The sequence below is a fragment of the Hyperoodon ampullatus genome (assembly GCF_949752795.1).
Source record: "Hyperoodon ampullatus genome assembly, chromosome: 14".
Taxonomy (NCBI): Eukaryota; Metazoa; Chordata; class Mammalia; order Artiodactyla; family Ziphiidae; genus Hyperoodon; species Hyperoodon ampullatus.
Window position 1 is genome coordinate 51,990,261 of NC_136927.1, and position 22,432 is coordinate 52,012,692.

Consider the following 22,432-nt stretch of genomic DNA (forward strand, 5'->3'; position numbering starts at 1 on the left):
GACATCCAGGGAGGGAGCCACACCTCCAGGCTGAAGGGGCACGACCACCAGCCCACCACGCTCGCCAGGACCTCACCCTGCTCCACCCCCTCCATGCAGCTGGCTTACTGGCCTCAGAGAGGAGCAGCTTAGGACGGCTAAGGACAGACTCTTGTTTTCACAGGCCCGTCGAGAGGTGCCTGCCACAGTGCATTTAAGGCAAAGGCTACTGTCCCCAAGTTCAAGACCTAGTAAATCACCATCGCTGTTTCACTTTGTGCTCAGCCCTGAAGGACAGGCGTTATGCTCCCCCTGGCTCCTCTGCTATTTTCAGGGAGGTTTGTTTTCCTACAATCAGAGGAATGAAAAACATTGCATAGAAAGTCAGTAGAATTCATTGATCACCCCTACATGTAAGGACATGAATTCAGGGAGAACAAAGAAATCCAGGCCAACTTTAGCCGGAAAGGCACCTGCCTGCGGACACTCGTCCCGACCTCTTAGGGCACGACTGCTGGGTGATCTGAGGATAGTTAGCTGATGCCAGAGCTTGCGTACAGCCTGCCCTCTGCTTGGTCTGCTCAGGGCTGTGGGCTGATGTGGCCCCAGGCATGGAGGCATTCGGGTGTTTCCTTCCTCCTGGAGCTGGCGGCTGGGCCTGGGGCTGGCTGGGGAGGGTCTCTCACAGCCAGAGGGAGAACAGACGCACACTTAACCCAAAGCTCTGTCGTACTCTGGGTCTGGACCACCCACCAGCATATCTGGCTTTTAAATGGGGGGAAAACAAAGATGCCCACAGGAGGGAGATGAGCAGGGAGGCATTTGTGCTTTGGAAGTTCAGGGAAACCGTCCCAGGGAGGCCATGAACTCTCATCTTTTTGCCTGGGTCACTTTCCCAGACGTAGTGGCTGTGGCTTGAGAGTAGTCATATAAGTCAAGATCCTGGCATTTCCTGGAGACTTCTCTCCAGTCTGCTGACTGTAAGCCACCTTGTGTCGTGATGTTCTTTGGGAAGGTAGGCTCTGAGGAAAACCGAGTTAGAGCTAGATGGCTGTGGTAATCCTTTCTAAAGAAGGGCGGTCTGGTAGACAGAGATCACAGACAACCCTGCCTGATCCATAAGTTCAAGGGAAGAGGCCATCTGGGAGCCAGGTGGCGGGAGCGAGCGGGCACAGGGCTGGGACAGAACCCACACCCCTTCCACCTCAGACACCACAGGAGAACGTGGGCAGGAACGGGTCAAGAGGCTGAACGTGAACACTGACTGTACGCGGAGCCTCCACTTAGCCAGCTAAGTAATGGCAAAAACCTTAACTTATGAACACTGCCTTCAATTAACAAAAAGAAGCCATTTAAAATGGTATAATGGAGCTTGTAATTAAGTGTTAGTGTTTTATATGAAACCGTTTTCCCCAGGGGAGAGGTACAAATCAGCTTTTTAAACTGATGGAGCGTAAAGAGGAAGAGGTCGGCTGCCTGCGGGAGCTACTGCTTGGAACGCCAGCCAGCTGAAGGTAAAGCCCACGGAGAGGATGCTGTTCAAGGCACTTGAATATTGCTTCTCAAGATGAAAGATCAACCCTTGGACTCAAAATGAGGGGCGCAAAGAGGAGGGGGACACCCCCTCCCCTGCCCCGGTTTCTATTATTTAGTGGCAGCTCTTAAAAGTATTATAGTGACAGCTTAACACAAGAGATCATAGGGTTGGGATCGCAATCAAAAAAAAAAAAATAAATAAATAGAGGAAAAAATACAAACATGGAACTGCAAGCAAAATTTAACCAACTGATTGTATCGAGCACCCAGATGTAAGCCTGGCAAAAAAGATAGAATGGAAATCAACAATAACCTAGTTTAAAAAAAAAACCCAAAACAACAACAAAAATGACTAAATTGCCTGGAAGAGCCAAAGTGGCTGTTTTAGACGTTACTATTTGGCCACTAGGATGGACAGATTTATACTTTTTCAATTTCCTCAGATTTCACACCTTAGTAAATAACAGTCATGCCTTTAAAACAAAAATACTACCCTAGTATTCCCTGTTAACGCCCTGCTTTTCGTTCTAATGAAAATCAGGTATTTGGAGATTGAGCACACGTGACGACAAAATCCCTCCTCGAAGTTTTCGCGGAGAGGGCACCACAGTGCTGTCAGGGGCTCTGCTGCTTGCTGTCCTGAGGGTCACGAATGCAAACTCGCTCTTCTCACCGCACCTGGATTCAGCCAGATGTGAATCCGTTTTCCCCTTAAGCTCCTCCATGTTGAATTCTCTGCTCACCGAACCAGATTTCAAGTTCAGAGATGATATGCAACCATCAAAAGACAAACGGCCTGCCTCCCAGCCTCCTAGAGCCTTCTGCAAACTTCTTATTCATGAAAAGGCATTGTCTTTAGTGTAGTGACTCTTAAACTTGTGAAAACTTGAACTAAGTGCTGCAGTTGCAGGTTAAAAGACTGTAAATGAAATACATAATTTCTAAAACATCATGCAAGAAATGTGGTTTCACATCTTACAGTCAAAGTCCTACAAGTTAATTAATACAAGCACACTGAGGTGTAATAGCGGGAGCATACCTTTAAAATTAGAACTCCCTCCCACCCCCCCAAATCAAAAAAAGGTAATATTAATTAAACTTAAGAAATAATGAATGCACCATTAAAATGTCATCCAAAGATGTTGACCTAAGACAAAGGTTTCAATGATACACAATACGGTCAAAAAGGTTTCAATCAGTAATATACAGTATGACAACTACATCTTGTAAATTATACCCAATACTGCCGGCAGTCTATCCCTCTAAAGAATATTTGCCCCTCTCATCCCTTCCTAACAATCAGATAATAAAATACAGCACCTATAAATAAGCAAAAAAAAATATATATATATACCGAAATCATCTATTGTTAGTTTAAAGATATGGCAATAAAGGAGTCTAAATTAGCAAACTTGTAGAAGCCATAACTGATAAAACAGCTTATTGAAAAAAGGTGGCAGTAATGCACTCTATGTGTGCACAGGTACTTAAGAAAATACACAGACGTATAAAATTGCACACACGCACACACACACACTCTCATCCACCTCTGTTCTCACGCATATACACATAGACGACAGGAGGAATCAGAGACAAGTTAGACTTTTGATTTGTACTTAGACTGCCCTAAACTGTGCATAAAAGAACGTTCCAAGAGGCAAAATGAATGGAGGGCCAATGGTCTGGTCTGGAAGTGAAGAGCATCAGCGTTTTGGTGTGAGTTTGGGCCATCTCTATAGGGGTGGGAGCCGAGCCCAGACTGCCACGTTCTCTCTTCTGCAGGGAAGGAAGGAGGCTTCCCACGACGTCAACAGTCATCAGTGCTTGTGGTGGGAAGAAAGGGAGGGAGAGAGAGAGAGAGAGAGAAAGAGAGAGAGAGAGAAAGAAAGAGAGAGAGAGAGAGAGAGAGAGAGAGAGAGAGAGAGAGAGAGAGAGAGAGCGCGTGCGCGCGTGAGCCCTGCCCAGGCCCAGGGAGCGGCGTCCCCTGGTGGGGCTCAGTCCATCAGGTGCCCGGGAGAGTTGTGTGAGGTGCGGTGCCTTCTGTGTCGTGGAAAGACTGCTGCCTACGAGGGGCCCTGTGTAGCCCCAGATCTGCCTGCGGCGACCTTCGCGGCCTACTCTTTCCTCCTTTCTTTCAACGCTCGTATGTGTGCAAGACGCACTAACACAGACGTAAGACACCATAAATTAAACAAAATGAACGGGTACATGCTACAGTTCTAACTTGTCTCCTACACCTCCGAGATATGAGGTCTGATCAGCGTGCTCTGCGGTTAGAGGTTAAAAAGCAGATTATAAAATACCTAGATTCGGATCTTTTCTTTTTGTCCTGATTTGGCCTAGAATGGAGTGTATTAAACAAACCCTGGTCAGCAAAAGCCCAGAGTCAGTTAAAGCTATGGATCAATGTGCACTACATGTCAGGATTCTATTCACGTACAAGAAAACACTACGTCAGCTACCACAAAATCAGATAGTTTCCTGATGTGACTTTTCTTTTTGTTAAAAAATATGTGAAGTAAATGTGTTTTACTTTAATTCAAAGTTTCAAAGGAGAAGATTCTTTGCTTGAAAATATTTAGGAATCCAAACTAGTGTGTTTAGAGTCGGTTTGACTGTGCAATCTCTTAGTGGCAACTGAACAGCTACAAAAACTTTCTTTTTAAATTTTTCTGAAAAATCCCCCCCCCCTTTTTTTCCTGGTTTAAGAAGACAATAGTGTATTATCGCTCTGAAGCCATTAGATGGCAGATAAAAAGCCCCCTTTTAATATGTGGGTTTGATTTTTTTTTTTTTTTTTAAAGCCCACACGAAAGAGGAGGGCGCAAGGCAAAGCTGTAAGAGTTATTCCAGAACCTGTGGAAATCACTTAGGGCAATAAAAAAAACACTTCAGGGTACAAAAAAGCTCGACTACACATTTCCGTTTTCTTCCTTGAAAACACGACATAGATTGGGCTTAATGCTCCTTTGTTTTCTATATGCACCTTGGCCTATGGCGATTTTGCCCTGTGGCCCGCAGGGCGGTAAGTGCGCAACAAGGTCCAGGCCGCGGAGTCGGCGCCCCCCACCTCCTGCCCGGCCTGGTTCGGCACGGCTCGGCCAGACTCGGCTCGACTCGGCCCAGCTCGGCTCGACTCGGCCCAGCTCGGCCCGACTCGGCCCTGCCCGGTCAGGCGCGGCCCGGCTCGGCCAGACTCGGCCCGGCTCGGCGGGACGGGCGGGCGGCGCCCCCTCAGAACTCCCATTCGATGGGCTCCTCCCGGCTGGCGGCCTTCTCCAGGCGGTGGATTATGCTGTTCAAGTTTGCGGCCTTCTTCTTCCTCAAGGGGTTGTCTCGCGAGTCCCTGGCGCCCGCCGCCTCCGGGAGGCCGAAGAGGCTCTGCAGCGAGCTGGGCCTGCGGGCGGCCGCGGGCGCGCTGGTGCTTGGCAAAGCGGAACTCCTGTCGGCGCCGTCCCGGGCCCTGCACGGGCCCTCCCCTGGCGGGGCGGCTGAGGTAGCGGCGTCCTCCCCGGCCGCGGGCGCGGCGGCGGCGGGGTTTGGCACGGGCCCCGGGCCGTCCGCGGGGCCCTCGGGCGGCGGCGGCGGCGGTGGCGCCCGGGGCCGGCTCTCGTCGGTGGCGGCGTCCGGGGCCGGGGTCCCCGAGGGCGGCGGCTCTGCCTTCTCCGCCGGCCGCGGCGCCTCCTCCCGCTCCTCCGGGGCCGTGGCCGCCTCGGCCGGCCCTCCCTGAGACTTGGCGGCGGCCGCGGGGCCGCCCGACTCTTCGGCATCCGCGGCGCCCGGGCCCTCGGCGGCCTCCACGCCGTCGCAGCTGTCGCCCTCCGAGCTGGGCGCTGCCCGGCTGCTCCGGGCCGACGGCGAGTCGCTGGCCCCGGCCTGGCCCTGGCTCCCGGCCTGAATCTCTTCAATAAACAGTTCTCTGCGGATCCGAGACCTACGAGACACAAGCAGGGGGGCGCCATGAGAAGGCCGCCGCGCACGGGCGCTCTGTGCCCCTTCCCTTGCGGCCTGAGCCTCCTGCCATCTCTGCCCCGACGCCCTCTCTCCGTCCACCGCACCGCATCTCACACTCCCACCCGCGGGACAGCCGTTGAGGCCCCTGCGGGCCCCAGAGCGGAGCAGGGCCCGCTCCTGGGCCCTGCTTTAAAGCCACCCCACCCTTCCCAGCCAGGAGCCAGCAAAGACCCCGCGGTTTCCTAAACTCGGTGCCTCTGTGTAACCTGTCCCTTGGCTGGCATGCCAGTCCCCTCTTCACAAGGATGGAGCGCCAGCGTTACTTATTTAATGGCACGGTTCCTCCACCTCCATGCCAGTCCACCTCCAACCAGGCTGTGAATGGCGAGGTCCCATTCTTAGCACACCCCAGGCCTAGCATGGTGCTTGGTGTACGGTGATAAAGGCCGACTGAATTCATACGTGGAAGGAGAGCATGAATGATAACCACTGCTTCCTCATCTGGACTTTGTGAGAGAGAACCAATTACTAGACGGTGCCCAAAGTGAAAATCTTCAGTGTCCCGCTCTGAGCCACGGGCCAGGCAGGGCCTCTGGTCAAGGCTGAGGCGGGATTCTGACAAATTAGGTATTTCAACTAACTCCCTCCTCTAAAAGAAAACCAGGAAAGGGTCATTTCTGATCAAGCAGGAAGGAGACCAAATAACGTGCTCCAACGCATCAAGCATGTTTTAATCAAGCTGAGTTCAGCCTGCGGTGGAAAGTGTGCTTCACTGTTTTGTGGGGTCTGAAGGAAACAGCTACAGAAGGGCCCTGGCCTTCCCTGTTTCGGAGCCCTTCGTGATGTCATGAAAGGGCTGTTGTTAAGTCTGTTTTGTTTTGTGTTGGAATTTCTCTTCCCATCATGCTCACAGTATAGGCTCAATCGGAAGGCTCCCTAGGTGTTTCTTCCACAGAGCTGAAAGAGCCTCTGATCATGAGCCAGCTGTTAGTGGAAAAGCATCTTCAGGGAAATGAGCACCAAGCCCAGTGTCCTGCAGAAACTGGGACTGCAGAAAGCCCTGGGGTTAGGCATACACGAAGATATTTGCTACAGTGCATATAACTCAATAAAGGTAACATTTTTTGAGAACCCACAGTATGCCAGGTCCTGTGCTGGACGTAGGGAGGCTGGGGCCAGGGAGAATCTGGCTGTAGCTGAGTCCTGTATATCAGAACCCTGGTCATGGTTATCTGCTACATAGTTTTTTGCTCCACACATAGAGTGAGCTCTGACCCTTGTCCTGAAGATGATTCCTGAGCCAGAGCTACCCAGGTGAGATCCTGAAGGCCCCCAGAAGTTCCCAGGGATAACGGAAGACTTTCCTCCTTCCCTTGGGCTACGCTGGGAGCCCGTGAAATGGCAGCTCCCATAAACAGCTTCCTGGGCACTTTGCTGGGAGGGCGAACCTGCTCTTTACTGGCTTTTAAGCCCTTTGGCAGCCAGAAATGCCCGTTGGGATGAACACCCAATCCCATTCCACCCTGGTTACGGAGGTGGGAGGCTAGGTGGGCAGCTGAGGATTTGGTCCCATCCAGGCCACAGGCCCACCCTGGACTAACTCTGAGTCTCAGGGGCAGCCTGGCCCGGCTTGGAGAACAGGCTTTTTGGAACCAGGCAAACCTGGGTTTGAAATCTGGCTTGTCACTCACTAGCCGGGCAACTTGGGCAAGTTCCTTAACCTTTATGAGCTTCAGTTTCCTCAGCAGAAAGATATGGAGAATAGTGTCTTCCTTGCAGAGATGTTACAATTAAATATTAATGTATACTATAGGACACAAAGTAGACAAAAAAAAAAAAAAAAAAAAAAAGGAACTATTCTTCTGTTCTTACCATCTAGCTGCCTTTTCAATGACAAAGTCCCTGTTGTAAGCACTGAGGCTGAGACAGAAGGGCTGAGGGAGGAAAGGGACAACTTCATGCCCAGGGCCTGGGATCCAGGCTGCCACCCTCACTGGCTCGGCTAACGTCTATAATAACCTTTCTCTGTAAAACGGGGCTGGCAGCAAGCACTGAATTCAACTGCTGATCAGAGGAAGTGATGAGATAACATCTACAAAGCTCTTGGCTCAGTGCCTGGCACATGTTATATGCTCAGCAGATACGAGACGTCATCCTTCTTAGCCTAGATTTGTCTCCATGTCCCTGAGGAAGATTATCTTCTGGTCTAGAAAGATCAGGTCCCAGAAGCAAATCTGCTTTTCAGACAAGTCATGCAAGGCTGACAGGATGCCATGGCTTTTAGGGCTTGGAAGAATTTCTTCTAATGGACCTGTTCTTCTCCAGGAGACCAGGTGTCCTGTGCTATGTTGTTCTGAAATTCCTGGGTAAATGGTCACCCTAGAGTACTTCTAATTTCCTTACGGTGAAAGGATAAGAGGAAGTAAAGTTTTATTTTATTTTTTTGATGGGGGCAAAAATCGACCCCAAACATTACTAAGGGTTCCAGTGGCGCAGTAAAAAATAAATCAACTTCTGTTTAACTACTGTGGAAAGAACCTAAGGAACTGCCCTCTCGCTTAGGAATTAAAACACGTTCAGTGCATGTGTGCTGAGTGCTACTGTGTGCTCGTCCTTGTGTGAAGCTCTGAGGGACGTACCAGGTAAGCTGGTCTGGACTAAGCATTTAAGGGAAAGAGCTAACGCCACGGAGAGAGTGCTCGCTCAGTTGGAATCTCTGCTCTGCACTTTTCCTTTGGGTGACCTTAGGCAAGGGACTTCAATTCTTTGGGCTTTCTGCCAGTTCTGAATGACCTGGTGTCGCTTCTCATCCAGCCTATTTTGTGGCTTATAAAATTCTTCTCTAGTTCAGTTCTTCTTTCAAGACTCTGCCATATCATACCTCTTCCAGGATATTCATCCAGATCTCTGCAGGTGAAACTCACCTCTGCCCTTGGTTATCCCACTTGACTTACCAGCCTGCTTTGTTGTGGAGTATGTTTGACAGAAAGCATTTATTGCTCATCCATCTACTCTAGGTCTGGACCTGAGCTCATGACTAGCTTTTGAGGTTCTACTGCTATTCTTCCCATCTCCCCCTTCTCTCTTTATAGCTGAATTTGCTTAAATGCTCAAGTGAGGCATCTCCACAATGACCAGCTGACCATCATGTGATGGCATTACTATGGTGGTCAGGAGGCCAGCTGGGAAACATGGAGAGCGCATGCCCTGGCCAGGAGGCAGTGACTGCCACTCAACTGAGGCCTGTAGGGGGATCTGGAAAAAGAAAAGGTGGCCCCAGCAGGGCCAGGGGAAATGGCTTTGGAGATGTTTTGTGCGACTGGTAGCACCTTTACCCAGATGCTCAGCAATCTACAGCTTCCGGCACCCCTGTCCAGGGTTATGATTCTTGCATTAAAATGGACATAACTTGCAGAAGACTCAAAAGTACACATTCAAATGCACCTTTGTGTCTAGAAAGTGAAAGGAGGATTGTGTGACACCTGGCAAGGAGAGGCTGCGGTGAACTTCTGCCCACGTTTCCATTCACTAGCCTTCACTGCACTTTAGTTTACTACTTTGGAGGTTTCCTTCCGTGCAGAGGGAGCTCTCCATTTATTGTCACTGCTGACCTCACTCTGCCTCTGTTTTTATCTGATTGGTAAATGTACGATGAATAAGCTGGCCGTGCTCAGCTCATGTACCTTGTCTTCTTGGGAGCCAGCCTACGCATGGAGAGGCCTGCCGGGGCCAGTGGTGCCATGATGGATAAACTGGCCTGGTTTTCAGGGTCAGGGAGCAAGTCTGTTTGGCTCTCACACTAAGCTACATCGGCTAACGCAGCTCATCAGCAATAAAGGTATTATTTTGGCTCCCATCTAATAGTTAAAATTTTTCCAATTTGTTCAGAACCTGGGAACAACTGTGCCCTGTCAGAAGCTCCAGCAGAGCCTATCCAATGAGGCAGGCCCCACTTTGAGACACAACTCCCTCTAGCCCCTGACTGTCTGTGATCTTATGTTGCCTGCAACTTATTTCAGGTTAGGAACCATGAGGGCTCCACCTGCACTGGTTGTACATGTGTACTTGTCACCATGGTATAACCAGGAGCACCTACCCCAGTTCTGCTGAGCCCTAGGGAAAATGATGTTTTGATGGGAACTAGCGATCGAGATGGCCACGTACAAGGCATTAAACAGGCAGGAATTTCCATCAGGCCACTGAGAATTCTTGGTTTCTAGCAGTAGGGAGTCTTGGTTATAGCGGTGATCGACAATTCATTATCTGTCAGTGGATCTCCATGATCTAATCCAAACATTTTACCCCAGTCCTTTGTTCTAGAGGAGAGCACCGGGCCCTTCCCTCCTCAGGTAAGTTACTTAACCCCTCTGCGCTTTATGTTTTCATCTATAAAATGTGGAAAAAAGTATATCTCTTACACAGTTGTGAGGATCCAGTGATACAGTGCTGGTTAAAACACATAGCTCAGTGTCTGCAGACCTAGTAGATGCTCAATAAATCTTCATTAACTCATGACTTTCCCAGAAGAAAGGGTCTTACACTACCTAATTGATTTAATTACAAAACGAATCAAACTAATTTGGAAAACAATACTGTAAAAGACCCTGAGAAAGCATTAAAAAAATCACCAAATACACGGTCACTACTGTGGAACCATGAATGACTACACTCTCCCTTTTTAAATGGTAGCCCTGAGAGATTTTTTTTCTGGTCTCTAACTATATGACCCTACGTCTTTGGGGTTTAAAACGCCAGTACGAATAAGAAGCCAGTTAACTGACCAAACATCAAGTTCTCAATCCCCATCACATCGTCCCTGTGCACGGTGAACAGCCAGTGTCTGCAGTACCCGTCGGCCTCTTCCCGAGGGCTGAACGCGCGTTCTCTAAGCTGTAGCTGACTTACTGGGCGAGAGCAGGACCGTACCTGTAATTGTGGAACCAGTTGATGACAGTGCTGGTTTTCAAGTTGAGCTGGGTGGCGAGTTCTTCGATGGTTTTTGGTGACGGGTATGGCTTTTGCTGATATGCTCGTTTCAGAGCTTCCTTCTCTTCGGGAGCCAGCACAACTCGGGGTTTCTTCAGCTGGTGCTGGGGCTGGGGGCTGGCGCCCTGGCTGTAGTCGATGCCAGCGGAGGGGGGCTCGCAGGGCTGGCTGTCGCTAACCGAGCTGTGCCGCCGCTTCATGTAGGCTGAGGGAGGGAGAGAGAGGAGTCAGACTGAGGGGCAGGCCCAGCGGGGAGACCCGCCCCGGCCCCGCCCCCGACGCTCCGCGGTACGCCCTCGCCCCTCCGCTCCCAGACATCGTCGTGTGGACTGTGGCAGCTGCCTGCTCCTCTGAGAGCATCTCAAAACACCTGGACTAGAACCATTCTGAAACCCCACACACACTCATCGAGGACCTGCTCTGTCGTGACGTGAGGTCCCCGTCTGTCCCTGCACGACCCACGGTTTAGTGGGGACACAGAGAAGTATACAGATAGGTGACCCCAGTAAGGTGTGATAAGGGAGGCAAGCGTGGGGTGCCGCGGAGGCGGGCGCTGAGGGAGAGTACTCAGCTCAGCCTGGGGAGGGGGCCGGGGAGGCTTCCTGGGAGACATGATGATTAAACTGAATCTTGAAGGGCAAAGGGATTAACCAGAAAAACTAGGCAGCGAAGTAAAGATGGCAGGAGGCTGCTCCAGAAAGCGGGAATAGTGTGTGCAAAGACACAGAGGCACGAAACAGCACGGTCAAAGTGTGTTGTGTGTGTGTGTGTTGTGTATGTGTGCACGCGCGTGCACATGGCGGGTGGGGTGTGGTGGAGTTGTTGGACCTAAAGGTGGAGAGATGGGCGGCCAGGGTAGGCCACAAGTTTGGACATTACCTAGAATGCAGTGGGAAGAGACGAAAAGATTTTAATGAAGGGAATGATGTGATCAGCTCTCTGTTTCTGAATGGCTGCCTTGGCGACAGCTCGGAGGGTGGAGTGGGAAGGACTGGAAGGAAGAAGCTCAGTCGGGAGGCAAGAAGAATAAAGATGTGCACTAAGGCAGTGGTGATGGGGCTGGAGAAAAGCAGACGGATGGTGGAGCTCTGAGGGGTGGAACTGACAGGCCGTGGTGGCTGACTCAGCGAGGGACCAGAGTGAGCGGCGCTGAGGATGGCCCCCTGGTCTCAGGCGTGGGAGGTGAGGTGGGTGCTGGTGTCATTGGGCTGGGTATCACAGAAGGAGCAGATTAAAGGGAGAAGATGATGGTTCGTCTTGGAAACGTGGAGTTTGAGGGGTCTCTGGGTCACCCATGTCGAGATGTTCTGTAGGCAGTTGGAAAGACAGGTGTTAAGCTCAGAGAATGGTCCGGGCTAGAGAGAGGAACTTGGAACCACTAGAACAGAACTTGTAGTTAAGTCAGCGACCTTGATGAAAAAGAGCAAGGCCGAGAATGGAAACCTGGAAAACACCCACATGCAGAGGATACCCCAGGAAGCAGCAGCCGTGAAGGATACATAGACGGGAGGCAAACCAGGAGACAGTGATGTGAGGAAGGGATGAGTGAGGAGTGAGGGTCCCTGTGTCAGTGCTGCAGAAAGGAAGGTCCAACAAGCACCCAGGATGTCCCGGGTGCTTAGACATTAGGAGGTAACTGGAGGCCTCGGTGAGCAGATACAGTGGAGCTGTGGGAGCAGAAGCCAGACTGCAGTGGATTTAATAGTGAACAGGAGGTGAGAAAGTGGAGGTAGTGGGCAGGAGTTACTATTCTAAGAAGCCTAACTGTAAAAGAAAAGTGAGAGCACGGCTTCTAGAAGGGAAGTCCCAGGTCGAGGGTGGCCCTTTAAAGATGAGAGAGAGCTGATGTTTCCAAGCTGATGGGGGAGAAGACAGAGAGAACTGGGGCTACAGGTGAGGGAGGAGACAGCCACCGGAGGTGCATGAGGTGTGTCCTGAATACAGGAGTAGCAGGGGAGGGGAAGGGTGGAGTGGGTGGACATACAGACACATTTATAGGGACTGAGGTGGGGAAAGTTGACGGCCTTGGTTTCTTTATGATGTAGGAAGGCAGGAGGAGGGGTGATCTGAAGAGATGGAAATGGAGTCTTGAGAGAGGTCGGTGAGAAATGGTGGTGGGGATGGAGGGGGTGATGGCGGGGGTGGAGAGAAGCACAGAGGACCCTACTGAAACCGGAGATACAAATCTGAGGCGGCACCGACCCGTGTAGGTCCCAGACGCCAAGGAGCTTGGGTGAAGAAGATGGGCAGGGCGCTAACCCAAGGCTGGGACTTGCAGGGGGATGAGGAATGAAAAGGTGTGCGATAGAGTATCATGGCCACAGAGTACCAAAGCGGGGATCGGGGCGGGGGGTGGTGTTCTGGGGAAGGAGAGAGGGCAGCAGAGGGCAAACTGCTGGGGGAAAGCCTGGGAGGGGATATCCAGACTCTGGAGGCCATCTGGGGTCAGGTGGGATGAACGGAGAAACGTGGAAAGGTGGACGGACAGTGGAATGTGGTCAGTGACGGGGGACCTGAACTCAGGCTTCGAGAGGTAGGGTAGTTGTGGGCGAGGATGCAATTTGGGGAATCAAGGGTTGAGGAGGTCAAAGAACTTGAGGCCTGGGTGCTGGACAGGTCAAATGGGTCTTAAAATTCCCCTGGGTGAGGCAGGACATGGGCGTGGAGGAAGGCGCTGATCCAGGGGCCACAGTCTTGAGAAAACGTAGACAGTGAGCAGGAGGGTGGCGGACGGAGGTGAGAAGGGGCTTCGAGAAAACCTGCTGGACCGAGCTTAGAGGAGCCTCCTAACCCAGGAGTGGAGGAGCGGCCAGAGCAGGGCTCAGAGGTCAGGAAATGCGTGGCCCGGAAGGCAGAGCAGCTGGCGCGAGGGGAGGACGTGTGCTGTTCACGTGTCTTTTTACTGAGGAATAAGGGTTAAGAGCAGTGGGCAGCGGGCCTGAGACAAGGCTCAGGGACTCAGGTGCAACTGTCACCTGGGGATGTGCTGAGTGGGCTGCGAGGGAAATGGGGGGTGATTCCTAGGAGATATTTGCTCTACCAGTGCTGCATGTGCTTCGTCTGCTCGTTTCTGTTACGTGTCATTAATCACCAACTACGCTTCAACTTAAAAACCATTTGGGGCTTCCCTGGTGGCGCAGCGGTTGAGAGTCTGCCTGCCGATGCAGGGGACACGGGTTCGTGCCCCGGTCTGGGAAGGTCCCGCATGCCGCGGAGCAACTGGGCCCGTGAGCCAAAATTGCTGAGCCTGCGCGTCTGGAGCCTGTGCTCCGCAACAGGAGAGGCCGCGATAGTGAGAGGCCCGCGCACCGCGATGAAGAGTGGCCCCCGCTCTCCACAACTAGAGAAAGCCCTCGCACAGAAACGAAGACCCAACACAGCCAAAAATAAATAAATAGATAAAGCAAACTGTCAACAAGTAAAAATAAACACTATAAAAAAAAAAAAAAACAAAAACCATTTGGACTTCTTGAGCAAACGAATCATCCACAGAGGTCATTCTAGTGAACTAATTTGGAATACGGTCCGAAAATTCCTTAAAACTTCTTAAAACTGAGGAAAGTTGAGAAACAGTGTTATTTAATTCAAAGGGCATGGTAGTAAGAGCAGTATCTGTTCAGCAGCGGACATTTGTCGTCTAGTCCTCACAGTTACCCTACGGGAGAGAGACCGGTATCATTCCTACTTACAGGCGGAAAAACTGAAGCCTCGAGAGGTTCAGTGATTCACCTGAGGTCACACAGCTAGTAAGTGACAGAACTGAGGTTGACCTAAGTCCGTTCTGGGAAGCACTGCCTGCCCTGCCCAGCCAGATGGTGGCCAGCCCCCCTCCCCGCCTCCGCCTCCGCCCTGCCCGGCCACGGCATGGGAGCGGGGCCCGGGGCTGTGTCCGTGGGAGCTGAGGGAAGCCAGGGAGACACACTTCAGCAGCACTGACACGTGGGTCTCAAATGTCACAGAAGACTATCAGGGTCCATCTGTAGCCTCCAGGGAGGGGAGCCCAGCCCCCGAGCTAGCTGAGGCTGCGTGTGTGTGTGTGTGTGTGTGTGTGTCTGTCTCCACGTGCTTGGAACTGTGTGAACACGTAGGTTCAGGGCTATCTCATGAAGGGAACAGAAAGCAGAGGGCGGACTAGGGTAGAGAAAGAGATGTACGAGAATGAAAAAAAGGAGAACAATAAAAGATTTGCGCTAAAGGGAGAAGCAGCAAAAGCTTTACGGAAGAGGAGGAAGCGCAGCATACATGGGAATCCTACAGTCTGGATTGCCTGGTGCAGAATTTTTAACCTAGGCTAGACTGGGGGAAAAGCTTATTTTCATCTGTTTTAAAGGGATACAAATTATTTTAATGACTCTCATTTAGTGAGCGCTTATATGTGCTGGTTGTTATAGTAGGTACATTCTAATCCTTACAACTGGAAAAAGTATTACGGCCATTTTACAGATGCAGAAACTTAGGCTAGGGAGTTCCTTAACATGCCATTTTATGATTAGAACTCAGACATAATTGAGAAGCAGATCTTCTCCCCCTAAAATGAATGTGGTGAAGAGTCAAGAGGCTTCAAAGAAATGAGCCTGGTCTGTCCAGCCAGCCCCCTCGCATTGGGCGGGTGACCGATCGTCTATGGAAATCACAGGAAGTGCTGTGCCCTGGGTCACCCGCTGTTGTGTCTGAGGGGTCAGATGCCTCGGCCTCCTGCTGGGACTGGTTATGAGCATCCCTACCAGCGAGAGTTGACAGGGGGCCTGCAGCTGCTCAGGGACTTTGGGATGTGAGGAGGGGCCTGGGCCCCAGTGAGACAGTAACTCTTCTGTGACACAAGATGGCGCCCAGAGCCTGTGCAGGAGGGAGTGGAGGCCTAGGAAGCCCCCAGAGATCTATTTATGGAGGATGAGGTCTTTTCCTACTGGCCCAGGAGAAGCACACCAGGGAGTGGTCCGGCCAGGGCCCGTGCACAGGAGGTGGCCTTCGGGAGGGATGCCTTCTGACAGAGTGCACGCAGCTTTAGAACTGCTTGGGGTGGGCTCTTGTTGAAAGTCTGTGATGGAGGTACTGGGTTCACGATACCATTCTCTCTGCTTTTATGTCTGAAATTTCCCATGATAAAAAGTCAAACAGTTTTGCGGGGGGGTGTGATGTGGCACCAGGCCTCTGGAGCCTGCAGCACTGCCTGCAGCTGCCTGGAGCTGCCCACAGCTGCGGCCTGTGTCAGAGCCTTGGTCTGCAGTCTGAGGGTGGGCAGGGCAGGAGCCCCCCGGAGGGCCTCGGCTGGCGTGGCAGCCGCTGCCTGGGCACGTGGTCCCAGCGTGGCAGGCGCTCGGCCCAGGGCAGCAGAACACATGCATATCTGAGAGCACTGGCTGTGAAGCCTAACAGCCCACATTTGGATTCCTGCTTATGCCGACTTGAAGTCAGGTAAGTTTCATGATGCCAGAGCCTCATTTTTCCTGGATAATAACATCTTTACTGGATGGAGTTATGTGGGTTGAGTGAAGTCTCAGCACAGTGTCTGCAAATAGGAGGCACTTTGAAACTAGAAGTCTCTAGGCCAGAGACTCTCCCTCACCCTCAGAGCCCAGCCCTTTCCCCGGTTGGGTGAGGACAGTGATGCCCGGCTGGAGGTGAGCATCACACGCCCCTGGTGAACTCAGAGGGTACAAGCCCGGGCTCCACCCACCCCCGGCTCAGGCGTGCTGGGTGTGGGGCCGGGCACAGTCACACGGGTGGTTGTGATGCCCACTCTTTGGTGAGATCCCCTGCAGAAGCTGAGGAAGGGGGATGGTCACAGCTTCCTACAGCCAGACCAGCAGCTGGTGCCCACTCTTCCACGTCTAAGGGATTCAGCAACCACCAGGTGAGCTCGCAGCACTAAAGGTGACCCAGGACTGTCCCCTCCAAGGGGAGGACTCACTGACAAGGGGCAGCACGTGCAGTGCAAACCAGGACACAGAGCAGGTGTCACTTCCTGCCACCAAGGAAATCCCTCAGGGTTTCTTCTGTGCCGTAACCTGTAGCAGAACGCTGCTCAGCATTTGAGAGGGCTCGGGATGTGTCTGGAGAAGAGAGCTGCTCTTAGCTCTCTAGGAGGTCGTATCCTCTACAGCCCCAGAGACTGTAACGTAACAGCAAGAGAGAGGTCTGTCCTGGCAGGAATTTGCTCTGCTGTTCTCCAGGCTGGGCGACCTCCATGGAGGTGGCTAACTTCTCTGAACCAGAGACTTCTTATTTACAAATGCATTTTTTAACCACCTCTTTGTGGAAGCCCTGCCATGTGGTACGCGAGCGATGAAGTGTTTTAATACCCCACCCATCCAACAAAACAAAAGACAACAAAGGAGCCACCACCAAGTGGCCTTATTCTCCTGAAGAAGAAAAAGGTACACTGGTCGCCAGGGTGACTGAGGAATTATCACAGTGCCCCCCAGGGCTAAATGCCTTTGGATTCAGGCTGCTAGGCAGAAAAAGCCACAAATCTTCCCAGTCCTTTTAGGTACTCATCGGTGGATGATCGTCAAAAAATCCTTCGCCCTGCCTTATAGTCCCTTGGGCATGGATCAGTGTGCCTCCTCAGCTCTGTGTGGAGGCTTTAAAAGCGACAGCGCGTTTATAAATGAGAAAGCGATTGGCTGGGGCAGGCGGCAGGGAGTTACCTTTCTTTTCCATCCGTTTCATGTCCATCAGCTTCTCAACGTTGTTGGGGTCATTCAGCCACAGCTGCATCCGGACAAAGGGCTCCCGCCCCTTCAGACTGAGCTTGTGCCAGGGCTTTGGGCGAGCTAGGAGGTCGGAGACGGAGCCTTGGGTGAGCCCTAGGATGGTCTCCCCAAACAAGCGCTGACCTAGAGAGAGAACAGAACCAAGAGTGATATCACTGCTGAGACCCAGGGATCTGGCGGAAGAAGTATGTGTCAGGTTAAAATCAGAAATGGGGGTTCAAGACCCACGGTCTGATCAGCTGGCTCCCGACTTAGAGTGAGCACTTTGTAGAAGCACTTCCTCAACCAGACTGGTAACGAACTCCACTGGTGATGGAGTCAGTATTACTCTTGCATTCTGGCTACACACAAGGTTTCTCTCAAAAAAGCCTCTGGGCTTCGGATGAACCGAGGCCTGGATGACACCTGCGGCTTTTATCAGAGGTGGTTAATCCCAAAGCCGAGCTCAGGAGGTTGAGCAGCTCGTGGGGAGACCTCCTTTTTACAGCCTCAAACCACAGGGCCGTCTGCACTGGCTCCTTTCACGATTAGTGAGGTTACCAGGTCCTGCTGAGAAAACAGGCCACTTGACCCAAGGTCACAGCAGGAAAGAGAAAAAGAAAGAGCTCCTCAGCTTTATTTTCCTGAAAAGCAGGCCATTTCCAACTCTAAAGTCTGTCCCCGCAGTTCAAGCAGCCTGCTTCCCAGGCTGATCAGAGGGTATTTCGCTCTGGAGAGCACAGCGGCGTTAGGTCTGCAATGTTCGTCAGAGGCTTAGAAAGAAAATTTCTCTTCTCTGAGAGCCATTCAGCTGCCAGTGAAGAGGGGCCACCACTTTTTTTTTTTTTTTTTTTTTTGCGGTACGCGGGCCTCTCACTGTTGTGGCCTCTCCCGTTGCGGAGCACAGGCTCTGGATGCACAGGCTCAGCGGCCATGGCTCACGGGCCCAGCTGCTCCGCAGCATGTGGGATCTTCCCGGACCGGGGCACGAACCCGTGTCCCCTGCGTCGGCAGGCGGACTCACAACCACTGCGCCACCAGGGAAGCCCCCACCACTTTTAAAGGTACGCACGAGAACCAGGCACAACCTGAAGGGCTGGACGGGAGGACTTAAATGAACAGGACTGCCAGTGGAAGTGGAGACCGGGATCAGAGGCCAGTGTCTGGTACCATAAAGCCTATGGATCATGACACCGGCTCTACCCCGCAGTGCAGGGGGACCGTGGACGACCGGCTTGTTCCCCCTGCGGCTCACGTCCTCCATCTGTGAGAGGGAAACACCCCCAGCTGCACTCACAGCAGTTACAAGAGCACTGCCTTGTAAGAAGTGGGACTCTAAGCAAAAGTTTACTGCATGGAAAGCTTTGGATTTGAGAAATTAAGTTTTTTTGATATCAGTCATTTTAACTGAGATATACATTTACTGATTTTGTGGTTTCTCTGCTTTTCAAACTCTCAGTTTAGCCTATATCTCATTTCATTCCAAGGAGCTTGTTATGTCAGGAAAGCGATATATATGAACAGCTTAGTTACGATTTGCTTGACCCACCCAGCTGTATGGGGCAGGGGTGGGGGGCAGAAATCAAGTGATTATTCTTAGAAAATTATCTGTATTACTTTTAGAGGTTCCACAGCAGTGGCTCTCAATCATTTTTGAGTCCCAGACATATTTGAGAGCCTGAAGAAAGCTACTGATCCTCACCCTTTAAAATGTGCACGCACACACACATCCTGCTATGACTTTAAGAGACTAACCCATGAACACCTCAAGATCCCAGGTCAAAGGTTAAGCGGATGACTGGGTCTTGACCAAGCTGCCTAATTCATCTGTAACTTGGCCCTCTTTGTGTCTATTACTCCTCTCACACACCCTGGGAGGGGAGGCAGCTTCTTTCCTGGAGAAGCCAAGACCAGCTGGAGCAACCATGAAGATGCCTCTCATCTCTAAATCCAGGGTGACGCTGCGATGGAGCCTCTTCTACTCAAAGAGGAGGAAGTCGTCTCCCTGGTGTGAAAAGTTTCACCCCTCAGATCAGTTTTGCCTTCACAGCAAATCTGAACCCTGCCTGTTGGGCTCTCCCGTGACGCCACCCAGATGCTACTGGGCTCATGGCTGATCCTGCCCTGGTCTGCACAATCCCCACCCCCTCCGCCAGGATTCAGAGCTCCACTGGGCATGCCCCCATTGGTGGCCGGAGTGTATGGCCTGAGTTGGCTCCGGCCGGCATGCTTGTCTTCCAAGAGGTCCTGCTTGGGGCGCAGGGGTGGGGCTGGGCTGGGCTGGGACTGACCTTAGACCTCTAACACCCTTATGAACCCTTAGTGCTCACAACTGTAGGACGTTTTAGGTTCTTACAGGCAGCCTGTGAACGTTTAAACCCTTTGGCTGGCTCAGCCTGAGGCCCCCCTTCCACTCGCTCTTCCTGAGAACTCCCGACAGGAGACGACCTGCCACCTCCTGACCGAGCAGTTGGGGAGGGAACCTACCCAGGTTGTTGTCGGTCAGCACCTCCTTGACCCTCTTGGTTATGCCGTAGGTGTCCAGCTCTGGAGACATGGCCACCAGCTCTTGAATGCTGAGAGCCGAGTGTCCGGAGAGAGGCAGCGGGGTGGTGGGCTGGGAGTCTGAAGCGGGCGGGTCGCTGGGTTCTGGAGGTTTGCCGTCCTTATTTGTTTCAATGGGGGGACAGGGCTGCTGGACCAGTTCAGTCAAACTCTTCACTGATTCGCTAGAGCTCATTGGTGATTCGGGTGCAGGGCTGCAGCTGGCAGAGGTCTTTGGAGTGCTTTCTGTAATCAAAGCACACAGAAAACCGAGGCTGAAAACAGCTGTCTTTCACCATGTGCATCTACTTTCCGTATCTAGGAATTACTAATTAAACGTCTGTTTAAGAAGGAGACAGTATGGCAGTCTATGGATTTAAATGAATTGTTTCATAGTTTTTTTGGCTGAGAATTAACCTTTCATTTTCTGTATTAAAAAATAAAAAACAGCAACAGAAGAAAAACTAGGAGTTTAAAGAGAAGGTCTCTGAAGGCTCAATAAAGGGCATTCTGTTAAAAAATACATCCTATTAGTCACGTGCTATCACTGTCATGATTTCTTCTGATGGAACCCCTTAATTCTTTAATTCAGAAGTACCTTGGCTAGATTATAATTTGCATACTTATTTTGTCTATAATTTCCAGCACAAAATGAACGGACATAGTATTTTAAATGAGGGCTGCCTACGATGTGTGGTCACCACAGCAATGAAGACCCTTGAAGATGAGACCTAAGTCCTCGGCCGCCTGGTGCTGAGCTGGGACCCCAGGTCGGTTCTCACTGTGATCCCAGAGGGCTCCATGGCACCCTACCTGGAGGGAACCGATGGAAGAGGAGTGCCCACCCTGCTCTCTGCCAGAGCCCAGGATGTGCTTCTGAAAGCCTAGCTCTCTGTCTATGCCATGCTGTCACCAACACCGGAAGAGACGGGGCCAGTGTGGCCAGTAAGGTCTCCATGCTCTCCTTTCATAAGAAGGAGCTGTCTTATTGCAGGTGCCCGGCAGGGAGTGCCACCGTGCTCTGTTGCTGAGCAGTCCCTTCGGGCCTCTCTGGTAGCATTACCCGTAAAACCTGACATCCGTTCTAGTTTTGGGATGCCTGGAATAAAGGCTTTTGCCATTTCCTAATTTCCAAATATAGAGAAAATGCAAAGTGACCTAGCACTGCGGTCCTACCTGCCTTTGGCTCAGAGTCTGGGTGCAATCTCTGCCCCCACTCCCCGCTCCCACCAGGCACGGCACACGGGGAGATCCCACAGCACCCTGTGTGAGGGGCCAGGCCAGGCACTGTCACAGGGCTCTACAGCCTCAGAGAGATGACAGCTCATGAGGCCGGGCCACGCAGTGAGTGTGAGCACACATGGGCGGCCCCCCTGATACCCGCGACCTGACTAAAGAAAATGTAAAACTAAAGAGTAACTGAATTTTAACTGATCGTATAACTGGAGTGTCCTTTGATGGACATATGATATCCAGGATAACAACCTATTCTCAACTCAAGAGGATGGGAAATGTATTCCAGATACAAGGGATATTTTGTATAAATACCTAGAAAGAAAATCCCAAATAAAACAACTGCAATTCAACCGATAAACCCATCTGTTGTCCTAAACCAGGACAGAGGTCCACCATCACATAATGCTGTGTCCTCAACGTGGAAAATCAGGTTAAAAAAAAACAAAACAAAACAAAAAACAAAAAACACTGGTTTGTGAAAGCTGTAAAAGAGACAGACGTAAACAGCAGAAATGGTCCATATAAATCCTTAAGGCAGTCTGAATCCTACAAATCGGATTTCTTCTCTCTGCTCACCTCCAGGTCATCATACAACTGGATATAAAACCCAGCAAACGTTATTTTTGAATCTGAAGCAGCAATGGAATTGCACTGTGAACTTGCCCTGAGTCACCCAGGCGAGGGACCAATTTGGCAGATCATTCATCTTGCTCACTGTATACTGTCAAGGATGGCATGAATTCCCCACATGATAAACAGATTTCTTCTCAGGTTTGTGTCCTTTAACCCACAGCAAGGTCAGAATCATGGCTGCCTGGAGAACATACCGGCCGGCACTGCTGCCCGAGCACCACCCCTGTTTTGTTCTGGCACCGGCGCAGGCGGGTGCCCTGAATAGCTCGAGTGGAGGCATGTTTCTTTCTTCCAGGCATCCTCAGCAAGACACTTGCACGCATTTTTGCCAGGAAAACCCTCTGAGAGAACCGACCAGAGGTGCTCGCCACATGTTACTGGTGTCCCTCTGTGCTCCCAACCGTGACTGCAGACAAAGGTAACCCCGCCCCCCCCGGCCGAGATCAAAACCCCACTGGGCCTGGGAATGTACTGGGTGGCTGGTATCTGCACCTCCACCATGAGTCTGTGTCTAAACTGTACTGGCTGAGTGACAACTGTTCACCGACAGACACAGGTGCACACAGGTGCACACAGTTGCCACCGTGGTCTCAGGTCACCGAGAGCAGAATTGGGCCCACGTTCTTGGAGCAGCCTCACTGGACACACCACGAATCCACAGGCTCAGAACATCACATTGGAAAGTCATTCAATTCTCTAGAAAGCTACTTCCAGTAAGCACCACAAAACCAGACCCATCAACCAGCTCCCATCGACCCCTGGTGAGGGGACCGGGCCCCTCGGTGCCAGGAGGACAGGTGCCCGTATGACTCACCATCTTGACAGAGCAAGAAACATGGTCAACAGAGAAGAAGAAATATTTTCTTTTC

The 22,432-nt window shown here is 51.6% G+C and overlaps 1 protein-coding gene across 17 annotated transcripts in view; it reads right to left on the reverse strand.

The window, feature by feature from the left end:
* The window catches only part of CUX1 (cut like homeobox 1), a 387,498-nt gene that overhangs the window by 20,853 nt on the left and 344,213 nt on the right, over positions 1-22,432 (reverse strand). For 8 of the 17 annotated variants that reach the window (XM_079720364.1, XM_079720363.1, XM_079720361.1 and 5 more), the window contains 4 exons: positions 19,638-19,940; positions 17,106-17,294; positions 10,396-10,660; positions 4,319-5,449 (listed from right to left, as the gene is read on the reverse strand). The exons of the other annotated variants lie outside the window; for them this stretch is intronic. In XM_079720364.1, the coding sequence (XP_079576490.1) occupies positions 4,750-5,449; positions 10,396-10,660; positions 17,106-17,294; positions 19,638-19,940 (1,457 nt within the window). In that variant the 3' untranslated portion in view covers positions 4,319-4,749. Of the gene's footprint in view, positions 1-4,318; positions 5,450-10,395; positions 10,661-17,105; positions 17,295-19,637; positions 19,941-22,432 lie in introns of those variants that run through there. 17 annotated transcript variants of the gene reach the window in all.